This window comes from Uloborus diversus, chromosome 2, assembly GCF_026930045.1.
Source record: "Uloborus diversus isolate 005 chromosome 2, Udiv.v.3.1, whole genome shotgun sequence".
In the NCBI taxonomy this organism is placed as follows: Eukaryota; Metazoa; Arthropoda; class Arachnida; order Araneae; family Uloboridae; genus Uloborus; species Uloborus diversus.
The window spans coordinates 97,679,945-97,694,382 of NC_072732.1; the positions used below are offsets into that span (position 1 = coordinate 97,679,945).

Genomic DNA, 14,438 nt, shown 5'->3' on the forward strand with positions numbered 1-14,438 from the left:
ATGAATAATAACATTTAAAAAGTTTTAATGAGCAACATAATGGCATAATTTAAATCTTTTACAAATAAATTCAGAGACTGAGTGAAATGTTAAGGGAAAAAAAGGCAGTGTTTTTTCGTTTAAAAAACGTGATTTTTTATTTGAAACGAGAACTTATTTATATGAAAAACTGTTTTATTTATCTATTTTCTTTTTTACAGGTTTGTAAACATGGACTTTGTTTTCCAAACCAATGAGGTGTGGTGACCCGAAAGACCTAAAATGTACGAAATAAAATTGCTTTTTGTTTCATTACTTATGTGTTCTTACATTGCTTACATATGCAGTAGTAGTTCAACATAAAGTTAACATGAGCTTAGCTCTATATGAGTTCTATAAACAAATCTCTGTACGCCAGCAATTCTCAACCTTTTACACTGCGGTACTCTTGACCCTGTTTTCAATTATAATTTTCATCACACAACCAGCTTTATCCTTCTCTTAAAACAACAACATAAATATAACAACTTATTTTGAGCGTTTGATGTTAAAGTTACACTGCGACCTTAACTACTAAGCTGCTCTTAAACTATAAAAAGTTGTTTTTTATTTTAAATAATAGATTCTCTCCCACCGCTTTCATTAAATGATCATGTAATGAAAATCAGAACACACAAATAGAGAGAATAGATTTTTTTTTTTTTTCAGTTTTAGACGGTTTTACAATCCTGAACCATGCTAATACCTTTCTCCCCCCCCCCCCGCCAAAAAAAAGAAAATATGTCTACTGAGATATAAAACATTGTTTTACGGAAAATTTAGCTTTAAGCCGCTATCATGACCAACTTTCATCAAACCGTTTTCTAATCATCCCCCTGCCAGACTATCTTCTGACCTCTCTCTCTCTCTCTCTCGCTTGACGATTGAATTCGAGATCCTCACGTGACCACCTCCTCCTCAACATTCGAAAGTTTCATCCCGACCGCCGAGGACACACTCCCGCCGTGATATCCGAACACATCAGGCAGCACCATGGGCTACCAGTGGATAGAAAAATGCCGAATCCGAAAGCCTGAAGTCCGGGAATTTTTGTCGGAATTTTTCGGGACTCTCATTCTTATTGTAAGTCGAAACGAGATTCTTTTTTCCTTTTTCAACTTATATTTCTAAAATAAATAAATAAATAAAAGTGAAAAAATAAAGGGGTTAACGGTTGGCATCGACCATAGGACGACTAAAAAAAATGCCGGTAAAAAATCAGGCGTCACTCAGTCGTTACCTCAAAAAACAAATTAATGACCTTAAAGTGTACAAAAGACATTGATATTAAAATCTTTTACATCAAAACAATAAGTCAGCTTTTTATGAATCAATTTATTCAAAATTTATTACTTTCCTTAGCTAATTCATTGAAGATTATTAACTTCATGCATTAAGAAAAATACTATATCATTTAGCAACTTGACTTTAAAAAAGTAGCTTTTAACAGTGGCGGATTCACAAAAATTGGGAGCCCCTATGTTTGTCACAGAACTATGTAAAACCATTTATCGTATGCATTTTTATATCCTCTTCGAGGGGGGCCCTCGTAATTGTGACATTAGTGACATGATAATTTCAGCACTGGCGACTAATGAAATTGTTACTACCGGCCACTAGCGACTAAGAATTTCCCCAGTTCTGATTTTTATTAAAAAAAGTGGGGGGGGGGGGGATAAAGGGTTATCCACTGCAGTTTAAGGCAAAAGTGTGCAGTAAAATTTGTGCAATTTAGTTTCTGAATTGCAACGAACTTCTTAGTTTTTAGGAACTCTCTTTTAATTAAACACTGCAAAATCACGCAATTTCGTGAGCTCGTCGCAATTGATAAAATTTAAGCCTCACAAAATGTTAGTTTTCTTCAACTTTCAGTTCTGTTAATATAAAATTCACGAAATTTTCAGCTTGCAAAATCAGTGATATTTTCATTTTCGCGAAAATAAGTGCTTTTACAGTAGAACAAGAAATTCATCCTGAGCAATTGAGATTTGAGGAATTTATATTGAAAATTTTAGTTATGAAACATTACACTGAAACAAAATCAATGGTAGGGCTCGACCGATGGCATTTTTGGCCGATGGGCCGATGGCCGATTGTTTTCCTCCAAATGGCCGTTTGCCGATGGCCTATGGCCGATGCCGTTGGCCGATGGCAAAAAAAAAAAAAAAAAAAGATCAAACAGAAATAAATTGATAAGATTGTCAGGGATTTAAAGGATCATTGATTCATTTCACTTTACTTCCTTTCTACGAATAAAGAATTGTAATCACAAAAAAAAAAATCAGATTTCGACCTAAATTTCTATTTTACTATCACCAAATTTATACTTCACAAGTTTTTTCGGCACATCTGCACATACATATGTACCTAAGAACATATAGATAACCAAATATCCATTTTGAACGCCTCCTCAATTAATTATCGCAAATTCTCTTGTGATGTCTTCATGCGCGTAAACTTGCGTCACTCAAAAACGTTATGAAATAGTAAATTGAAAACTCATACGTACGTATCTAAAAGTTCGAGGTCAAGTTGTATAAAACCTTGCCCTGAATTGTTCACATTACCGAAACATATATCTATCTACAAAATAGTCACCTTGAACGATTATGCACTTCTGCCAACGTTCGTATAGCTTTTAGAAGCACTCCTGGAAGACATTTTTCGCAAATTCCTGTAAAGCCTCTTGCGCTGCTGCTTAACTTCATCGTGGGGAAGAAGGCGACTTTCATGTTGAGGATGCACGGTTCGATTGGTCAATACTCTGATATGACAAACAAATAACATAACGTTTCGTTGGACTTAGCTCCGCGTGACTTTTACCTGTTCCCAGCAAAAAAACATTTGCATAGACGCCACTTTCTTCCGTCAGGAGAAGATGAAGCTGCATCATAGAAGGTAGCGATAAATGGCTTCCAGGAGTGTTTCCAAAAGTTATATTATGAACACTGGCAGAAGTACATAGTCCCTCAAGGCGACCTTTTGAAGGTGGATGTGCTTCGGTAATGTGAACTATTCTGGGTAAGATTTTATACAGCTTGTCCCCGAACTTTTGCATCGTACTACGTACAATCTGTATAGGGTGTAGTTATGCTTCTCCTTTTTTGACTGCTGTATGATGAAAGAGAAAGAACAATAGTCAAAAAAGGAAGGAAGAAAAACAAAGAGATTGTTTAATAACCAATTGATTTGTTTGTTTTTTTTTTAAATTGAGCATATAACTAAGATTTCAGTAATGTTGTAATAATGTATCGATTTAGGTACACTAAACATAGTTTAAAAAAATTAAATTACGTTGTTTAATCATTCAAAAAAAAAAAAAAAGAATAAAACTATGAAACCGTCAACAAATTACGCAATTAAAGTGGAAAGATTGCACGTAGACATTTTTTAGTCATCAAATTAAACAAAAAAGGTAACAGATAAATTACAATATTAAATCAAAATAGGAATATTTTTTATACTTATTTAAAACTTATGAATAGAAAAGTTTGCATTTTTCATAAAAGTTATAACAGTGACATACATTTTGCTGAAAAAAAAATAGCCATGAAAATAGCAAGGTTCTTAAAGCGCAGCCAAAATAAACAAACTCAATATTTACACCAAGTTAATAACTGAATACATATACTACTTGATCTGATGTTTGCACACATAGTATTGAACAATTTGATTGTTTAATCTTGTATGAAGCTTTACAAACAAGTTTAAATTAAATTTTTTAATTTAACAATAATTTTCTGAAATTTGAAAAATTGCATAAATGAAAATCCTTGAAACTTTTCTATAAAAAACGAAAATAACTTATTCATTGATTTTATATAAATACATAAAAATAGTTACTTACAACAGAAAAAAAAATCAATCGCTATTAATGATGCAAAAAAGATGGCAATTTACGAAATATAGGTGAAACAAGTATGAGAAATACGAAAAATGACATTTCTTGACCAAAATAAATAATCGCTAAATATTTAAGAAATGCTTGAAACGACGAGGTAGGGTTAGGGGGGGTCACCCTCTGATTTTGGAGTAAATCACACTTCGGCCCTAACCTCTGCCTCATTTTTTTAGTACAGAACAGCTACCACCAACGCCTCGGAAGAGTTTCTGAATCTACTTCAGCACTTCCGAAAAAAAAAAAAAAATCAAAAGTCCCTTTTATTTTCGAATTATGTCACCATTCAAAACGTCTTTAATCAATTTCTTACATTAATGCCCTAAATTCTTTCTCAACAATAGATAAAGTTTGAAAGAAAAAAAAAAACTCCAATTTTATGAATGGTGTTAGTTTTGAACAACTCAGAAGTACAACTAGAGTTTAATTTCAGAAATTGAGGGAGTGGGAGGAGGGGCACGCAAGTGTTCTCGGAAATTCAAAAAATAATCGTAAAAATAGAGTTCAAAATAATCATAAACATTGAGCAGAAAAACCTTTCAAAACTTGCACCCGTTTTTGTTTTGACGTGCAATGGCGGATTTAAAATATAGCAAATGTTGCAATTGCGCGAGAAGCCCCATAACCATAGGCAGGGCTGTGGAGTCGGAGTCGAAGACTCGGAGTCGGACTGATTTTTGGGGTAAAGGAGTCGGAGTCGGAGTCGTTAGAAAGCATGCCAACTCCGACTCTGGGCTTTTTTTTTTTCTTTCCTTTTCACTGACTCTCCTAGCATTTTTTAAAAACTGACTACCAATTGGTTCGATTACATGTATAAAAAGACACTAATGAGAAAATAAGTGCCATTATGGCAATCGGCTAGTTTGAGTGCTTACCGAACTTTCTGTAGCAGTCCCTCAGTTTGCTAGCTTTTTTTAATTAACTAATAGCAACTGTCAGCAAACGGTTTTGTTGTCTAACATTTTCAAGTAATCACTTTCAAATAAAAATAGAAATATAGTGTTTTGTTCGATCTCAGTTATAAAATAATAAAAGAAACGTAACAAATTAGTAAGTCGATTCCCGTAGCCAAGGTTGAAACGTTTAAGGGTGATCGGCAAATTCAAAGAAGTTCTGGCGCGAAAGCACGAATCCAAAAGAATCGATGAAATAATCTAATGTTTTTTTCTTTATTAAGACTATTTCTATAAGCTTGGTTCTCACTAAAAAGTATGGAACAAAATAAGTGTAAAAGATTTCTTGATATCAACACTCAATAATTGCAGTTAATCTTAAAATCTTCATATTAAGGTTAATTCTAAAGGAGCCAATAAAATTCAAATTAAAAATTAAGCGAAGAAGAATTATAGGTATAGTAAAAGCTATTCGTACAAATTTGTATACCGCCGCATTTTGTGTAAAATTAGCTTGTGACGTATATGTGCTCTATTTTCGTTGAAATTTTATTGATGATATATAATTTAAAATATATTCACGAAAATTTTCAGAATTTAAATATTTATATTTTTTAAAAACTCTGAAATTAACTTTGGGTGTCATCTACCAGCTGGGTGTCACCCGGGGCAAACCATCCCCTCTCAAGAACTTGGATTTAGAAAAAAAGCTTTTTTCTTCTCAAGTTACAGCTTTCAAAAATTGAAAGCACACAATTTGATCAATATATATTTGTTAAACATTAAAGGGGGACAAATTACAGATTACAATTACAGATAATCCTTTTCAAATTTTTTACAGGGGATTTTTAAGTCATCTCATTTTTTAACTCGTAACTATTGGAAAATTTGATTTTTAAATTAAATTTCCAACGCTGTATGCGTCTTGTGTTTACAATAAAAAACAAAATGCGAAATTTTCATAAAAAGGAATTAATATTTCAATCTCTGTTTAAGGTTTACCCCCTCCCTAAAGGAAGAGAGGGAATTAAAAAAATACAATTTAAAAAAAAAAAAAAAAAATCCGGAGTCGGAGTCGGAGTTGGAGTCAGAGTCAGGCATTTCAAAATCCAGGAGTTGGAGTCGGACATTTTCCTTCCGACTCCGCAGCCCTGACCATAGGGCCACCGAAGGAGTTACAAAAATGCGAATGATAAATGTTTTACAACTTCTGTGATCCCCAAAATGTATTTCAACGGGCCCCAAACTTGTAACTCCGCCGAAGCGATACAGAAAAGACTGCATTACTGTGATTCATATTACAAATATCGAAAAATTAAAAATTACCGTTGGTTCAACGGGAATCTAATAAAATGACACAAAAATCGGTTTCGCCATCTCATATTTGTTTCCATAGTCTCCAATTCGGCAATATATCACCAAATGATCGTCAGTCTAAGACGCTATATTAGTTTTGCATTGAAATAAGTAATTAATAGCCACAAAAAATGAGTAAACAGGCTTTTCAGAACACCCGATCGAAAAAAAGGGAAGTGCACAACTGGAACGTTCGCAGACCCCACATACGAAACTTTAACCTTCTACAGATTATCATTTTTGAGTTATGACTTATGACAGATATATACGTACATCCTGCTGCAAGAAACAACGCAATAATTAACTTGTTTGGTACCTGAATATAGTATTAAAAACTCTTCTAGGGATGACTAAAAATAGAAATTCATACTGAAATTTAAGTAAATAATTTTATATGAAAACAACAACTCCATTTACTTTGTATTAAAAAGTAAAACAGCAAAGATCCTTTTTTTTTTTCAAAAACATCGGCCAATTCCATCGGCTTTTCGATGTTTTTTAAGGCCGATGGGCCGATGTTTCAAGCAAGTTAGCATCGGCCGCCGATGCCGATGCCGATGGCTAAATTGTTGAACCATCGGCGCCGATGCATCGGTCGAGTCCTAATCAATGGCCAACTTAGAAATACTCTTATACCTTTCTGAAAGAAAACGAGCTGATGTGACTTCATTTTTCACCAATTTAATGTTATTTCCCTCCATGGCAAGTTTAATGTGATTCAATTGTCAACTCTCTAAATATCATCAACAATAGCCAAATTACAACCAGATTTTAAAAAAAATCGCCAAATTTGTCGCCAAGTTGGCGACAAAACTTGGTGACCAAAAGACTGGTGATTTATCGCCAAGTGTCCGCCAAATTATAACACCACTTGAGTTTGTATCGAAATTAACAATGATTTCCGTCACAAAAAGGTGCAAAAGACCCTTTTAGAAACACCCAAATGCAACCTAAAAAAGAGGTGCACAACTAGACTTCACTAGAAGTCTACGTAACAAATTTCAACTTTCTAGGACATATCGTTCTTGAGTTATGCGACATACATACGCACATACGTACATATGCACATACATACGTACATACAAACGTCACGAGAAAACTCGTTGTAATTAACTCGAGAATCATCAAATTGGATATTTCGGGCCTCTATACGTTCTTATGTTTTTATGTACGTGTGGTTGGGTCGAAAAAAAACTCATCATTCATTCGGGGGTGAGCAAAATGGAAATTAAGGTCGAGTTTTGAGTGAAAAATTTTTCTCGAATACAATACTTCCTTTTTTGTAAATGGAAATAAAAAAATGAAATGAGATATAATTATTTAAAAATTACGTTTTCCATTATTGCGAGGAATAACGTATGTAGTTACGACGTGACCTTAGAAACGAATGTTTCTATAAAGTACAAATTAGAAATATTCGTGCACTTAGTTCTTTTAGTACTTCTTGAGAATAAATAACAATGCACATGCACGTAATTCAAACAGTATTTTTCTGTGATTAAAATAAATAAACAATAAATGAATAATAATGAATAGTAATGATATTAGCGGTGGACATGATAATGATAATAAGTAGCAGTTAATGATGATGAAATATAGTGAAAAAAAATGATTAATAAATGAATAATAATAATAATAACGACAAAATGACAATAGTTACAATTTCTATATTTCAAACTTTCACCATAATATTTTAGCCTTTTTATTGTATTTTTGGATATAAAATGGAAGACAAACTCCTAAAGTGTTGTATATTTACCCAAAATTCAGAAATAATTATTTTTAAATCGATCTTAAATGAGTGATTAGCCTGGTTCAAAGTTATTCTACAATTTAGGATAACTTTGAGCAGGGCAACGGAGAGCCAAGGAGAGTTCCTTGTCAATTTGGTCCCTAGGCCCCCTTCTCCACACAAAACTTTCAACAATTATACTGCTCCAATTACGAGCCGGGTCCCGAAAAGGTTCGGGCCCCCAGTTTCCAACTTTGTTGACATGGCCTCTCGTCGGCATATATATACACACACACACACACACACACACACACACACACACATATATATATATATATATATATATATATATATATATATATATATATATATATATATATATATATTAACAATTTTAGATTGTCAGAAAAAAGATTCTCTATCTTGGCCATACATACTAATTAGATAATTTTGAACTGTGCAAAAAATTGCCTCAAACAAAAGGTTTTTCAATGGACAAATTCTACATAAAATTTGTCCGAAGTAAATCAGTCTGTTAAATCAGAAAATTTTCAAATAGGGTAACCAGACTTCCGGATTGCATCCGGACAGTCCGGGTTTCAAGCTTCCATCCAGACTGATATCCGGATTTGAAAAATGCTGAAGATGAAAATCCAAAAATATGATTCTTTTTTATCGAGCTAAGGAATTTTGCTCTGTGCGCTCCTTCTCCCTGCTCGCATCAGAGTTGCCAGATAAAACGCTTCGAAAGTGGCCCAAAATAGCCAACCTGTGTGATAAACGCGCTACTTTCTGGATATTTTTAATACCTCAAATTGTAACCAAGCTACGAATATTTATAGCACTTTCCTTGCATTTGCATCAGCAAAGATTTAATATTTGACTAACTGTTACTACTCGAATCTGGTTTTAATTTTCATCTCTAACACTCATAGGTGGCTAGAGCACCAAGAAAAGGAAAAGGCGGTGGAGGAGGTGGAGGGGGAGGAGTGTAAAAGAGGTGTTGGGTATAGGGGCGCTGCCCTTTTATTTTTGTAAAATTGGACTATATTATTGGGTTTTAACATTACTAATTACATGACCCTTAAAAAATGTGAAATATGGATAGAAAAAGAAAATTCCTCCAGAGAATTATCACTGTCTTAAAAACTTAAAATAAAATAATATTGACACTTAATAAATTTTAAAATTTTTAATCATAAACATCAGTGGCGCTCACAGGACTTTGTCAAAAAAAGGGAGAGGGGGGGGGGGAGAGTCCAGTATCGAAGGTCCCACTGTTTTCATATCATATTCCAACCAGCATCCAAACATATTCTTTTGATTTTTTGGCGGGGACATTAAACATGTTAAAAAAAATATTGAATAACATTACTTGATAAAATAAATTTATGAAAAACAAATGTTAATTAAAATACCAGAAAGCACAAGATTGAATTTATTTACTTTTCTCATAGGTTAAAATAAAAACAGTGAAGAATAATCATCAGTATAGAATAACTTGTGTTTCCATACAGTTGCAGGGGAAGAAAGGGAGCAAATAAAGTTTATTTATTTATTAATTTTTTTTGTTTATTAAATCTAAAATTGTTGTTACCTTTCCTTGAAGTTATTTTACGTACTACATACATAGCATTGCAATATTCAATCAAAATAACTCAAGGGCAATCAATGGGAGGTGTTCGGACCCTCTGGACTCTCCCCTTGTGAGTGTGCCACTGATTAACATTTTTTAATTTTGTTTCAGACCGAAGGATTATCAATGGGGACATGAATGTAAACCTATGTGAAAATTAAATGAGCTAGTAGTTTAAAATTTAATTTCGGATTTGAAGAGTTTAGTTAATTAGTCAAGATAATAAGTTCAGAAAGATCTCAATTTACAAGAGCGCTGAATAGTGTCTACACATGTTCATACAGTTGTAGTACATATATCTACACCTTTTAAAGCCTTCTAAACTGACCAGGGAATTTTTCTTCGAAGTTTTTAAATTAGTAATTATTATTAATTACTTTATTAATTATTATCAATTGCTAATTATTAATTAATATTAATTATTAACTATTAACTAATATTAATTACTAAATATTAATTACTAAAAATTATTGATTACTAAATATTACTGATTATTAATTATTAATTACTAACTATTGCTAATTATTAATTAATTTTTAATATTTTTTTATTCATTATTAATTATTATTTCTCAATACAGACGGCCACCGTAGATTCCCCTTCCAGTTCAGAATCCAATTCTTATGAAACAATCCGAGAAAAGCTCTCTCATTTGGAATTATTATTTCTTATTTTCGTGAAATAAATCAATCCACGCTGTCAAAAATAATTTTTCAATTGATCCTTAATTTTTAACTCTGAAAAGTGAGATGACAAGGTCCCTTTACTTTTGGAACTGAGGGGGGTAGTTGCCATTGCATCCGTAAGCTCCACCTGTGTTTGTTCTTTTAGTAAATTTGTTTTACATTACTTGGTATTAATATCATGCTTATGGTTTCTGTTTATTTCCATTTATCATGTAACAACTAAGTACAGGAGAATTCCAATTATCTGGTGCTCCGACTATCCGATTCACTGATTATCCGAATAGCTTTAGGCGTTTCAGAAAATAAAATTAAGACGCAAACGTTTAAGGATTCTCATGATGATGACATGCGTTGATGAAATAATGATTGTGTCAACGCCTGCTATTGTCGAATGCATCCCCCCGCGAAGTTAGTGTAGCCGCAGTGCGAACATAATCGCGGTGGCGAGTCTCTCACTGTCTCTTGGATTCTAATGTGCAGCACTTATAAGTAAGTACGCGTAACATGTAAAAGTATTGCTTTCCATTCAATTAATTAGAAGTTTTTTTTTTTCTTTAAAATCGTTTTTCCTTCCAATTTAAACACATATACTATAATTAAAATAGACCCCTTTTTTCGGAGAAAATTCAATTATCCGAATTTTGGATTATCCAAGTGGGATCTGGTCCCACTAAGGGTGTTCTTTTCAGTCAAAAAGTACTACTTTGAGTCACTGAAATTGATGTAATAAGCAAAAAGAAAAAAACATGGAACCAGAAAAATTGTTTATTTTCCCAACATTTCTTTTTATGTCCGATTTTGGAAATAAACCGTGGGATTTATGACGTCACAAGTCATGTATTTTGGCCCGCAACTCCATTGGCGGATTGAATGTTTACGCATTGTTAAAAAAAAGGTTGCCATCAAATAGTATTAACAACAGCAATCAAAATTAGAATTTTGCAAAACATGGAATTTATTACTGTCCCCCATTGTGCTATACTATTTTTATCTTTATCTAATGCCAAAATATTGCGCTCTGAGCTATTGGCGTCAGTGAAAGGCATTTTATCCCTTGTGATGTCAAGTGCAGAAGATTAAAAAATAAAACTGAATCTGCACACCGATCAAAATATTTTTTAAAAAATAATAATAACTGAGTCAATCAAAAAATAGTTAAATCCTATGTTTTTAAGCATGCTCTTTCAGAAAAAAAAAATGCTTTTGAAACTTCGGAAACAACCCAACTGATTTGAATAATAAGAGTTCTACTGCAGTCATAAATTAAGAGAAAACAATATTGTAAAGCTAATACGTTTCGAAATTATAAAGAACCCCTTTTCAATATGAAAAACATGTTGTCCTCATAAATTGTTTCTGCGTAAAGAAATAATCTGTTTCTTAAATGCTCACACTATAGCACAAAGAGTTGTTGATAAATTTGCATTAAAATATTCAATAGCTTTAAAATTTTTATTGGATTTCTGACATATTTTAAGTAAACCATAAGTGCGTTCTTTAAAAATTACATACAGCTCTATGAAAATTAAAAATTAGCCACACATTTGCTAGACAAGGTTCGATCGGTGAGAGATTTTCTGCACCAAGCCCCCCCCCCCCTCTTTCATCATGAAATGTGTCATGGCATGTGAATTTGGCCTATTTAAATTACGGTATCCCTTATTTATAAAGGGAAAAAATCTTCCCGGAATCTAACTAATTAGAACCACCATCAGGAAAAGTTTTATGTGTTCACAATTTATTGAATGTTCAAATTCAATATATTACGTTTTTACTAAAAGTTTTTAATTCATAAATATTACTTTAATAGATTTCCCCCCCCCCTTTTTTTTTTTTTGATATTTGCTCACAAAATACAATTTTACAAAAATATGGTTTCGTAAACTTTCGGACATTTTTTTTCGGACACAAGAGTTTTGGACCAAACGGTAATAAAATTTTAAAATAATTTTTACTTATTAATTTTAAAAATAAACTTTTTTTTCAGTGTAAGTTTAACTGTTCGAATTTCGTTTCAGTGAAGTAAATTCATTCAAATTAGAGCCATTCATAATCCTGTCATTTACTTCCAAACAACACCATTGAAGATAAACTTTGGACTTCCCGTCTAAATATTGTGACCAGATATCAAACTCTATCGTGAGAATTCAATTTTCCGTGATGAAAACTTCTTATTTGAGCGGTTACTTAACTTTCGATAAGAGTTAATCGATGAAACAGATTAGTTGATACTTCCTATAAGTCTAATCAGGAGGAAAAATCAGAGCAGTATTCCGCTGGTTTTTTGCAAGCGGGTCATTTTCAGGGTCCGACAAATTCTAGGTGCCAATCACCCAGGCAGATAAAAAAAAAAAAAAAAAAAGCCTTGAAGACTAGTTCTTAAAAAAAAAAGAAAATAAAAGAAATTCCAACGTGAATACAATTTTTGATCTATCGAAATTTTCTGTCTGTAGTCTACAAACTTTCAAATCAAGTGATTATTCACAAATAAAGTAATATTGACACTTAATAAATTTAGAATTTTTAGTTATTAACATTTCCATTTTTTTCTTCGGATCAACGTGTATATGCATTTTGATGTAAAAAAATTAAATAAGTTAGTAGTTTCAAATTTAATTCAGAATTGATGAGTTTTAGTTATTTAATCACCACATTAAGTTCAGAAAGTTCTCGAGTTACTAGTACGCAGAATAATGTGCCACTGTCATTAATTAAACTTGAGTTTCGGGGAGGGTTTTATCAAACGCATTTCTTGAAACCCTTATATCATCAATAAAATATGATTTCATTCGTAAATAATATATTGATTTTTCTTATAAGTAATAGATTATTTGAATAGGGGTTGAGGATACTGCTTTAAGGGCATTAAGAAGAGCAAAAGTTGACATTTGTATTTAATGGAAAAAAAATTTGATGTATACACTACATAGCTTCCATGTAAATCCTTAAAAATTCACATTTTAAAGAATTTTTCGACAAATAAAAGATCAATTACTCTAACTTTTGTCACATAAGATGCGTGATTCAGGTGTTATTTTCCAATAAAAATGAAATAACCCATGCATTTAAAGCACCAGCAAAAAATTGAGGAAAACAAAATTGTTTCTTGATCAACGTTCATCGTTATTAGCTGAGAATAAGCTGGCAAATTTCAGAAAAAAAAAATATTTTCTACAAAGATATAAGCATTTCTTCACAAATATAAATTTTGTTCGCATGTTTTTGATTCATAGCACGCAGAGTTTTCCGTGTTATTAGACAAAACTAAATATAACACTAAAATTTGAAATAAAAACACTAAAATTTTGAGGAAAAATGAACATTTAAATCAACTAATTTTTCACTGCGCTTGTGCGAAGGATCGCACAATTCATGCACCCATGCACCACCTTCATAACCCAAGTAGAAGTAGCAACTCAAAAAAAATTCCTGTTGAGAGTCTTAAAAATTTAGAAAAATATCAGCGATCTAATGAGCTGTATTTTAATGATCCTAGGAAGCGCAATGAATCATAATGCTGAATAAATGTAGAAAGTTGTTTAAGAATTTCTAAAAAAAAAAAAAAAACCAGAGAATTAATTAAAATAATGCATGTATTTAAGAAGCACTAATGTCCGACGCCCCCGTACATGGGCATAGTAGAACTTTCTGAATCCGAATTAATTGAGTCCGAAGACGGAGGCAGGGGGGGGGGGGGAGAGAGAGAGTTTGGGCTATCAAATCGTTTGTATTACGGTACATATTATGCTTTTCACATATCCTATACAAACCAACAACTTGGACGTGAAAAGAAAAAATGTTAAGTGCAACAGAAAAAAGAAAAAAGCTTTGAAATGTAAACTGTCGTTCACGAAATATAATAATAAAAATAGAATATAGACAGTATTCCAGTCGTAACAAATTATACCAATAAACATACAATGCAGTACAGTACTGAACGACTGTACATACTGTGATAATTAGCCAAAGTTTCAAAAATTACTGAAGGGTCTCATTTTTCTTCTGAATTCTCGAACGGGTTGCTTCCGCTCTCGCTGAGTAGTTAAATTAACTTTATTTACAGTACAGTAGACCCTCGTTACTGAACACACATAATTCAGAGCTCACTGGAGGAAGCGTTTTTAGAAATGACAAAGAAGGATGAAACCAATGAGAATACCGAGATCGATGACACACAAGTATCATCTCTTACATTGGAAATATTGAGCCAGTCTTTGAC

The 14,438-nt window shown here is 32.5% G+C and overlaps 1 protein-coding gene across 1 annotated transcript in view; it reads left to right on the plus strand.

The window, feature by feature from the left end:
• The first annotated feature begins 949 nt into the window (after positions 1-949).
• The window catches only part of LOC129235292 (aquaporin-9-like), a 30,800-nt gene continuing 17,311 nt past the window's right edge, over positions 950-14,438 (plus strand). The window contains exon 1 of the mRNA XM_054869018.1: positions 950-1,101. Within this exon, the coding sequence (XP_054724993.1) occupies positions 1,012-1,101 (90 nt within the window). The 5' untranslated portion in view covers positions 950-1,011. The remainder of the gene's footprint in view (positions 1,102-14,438) is intronic.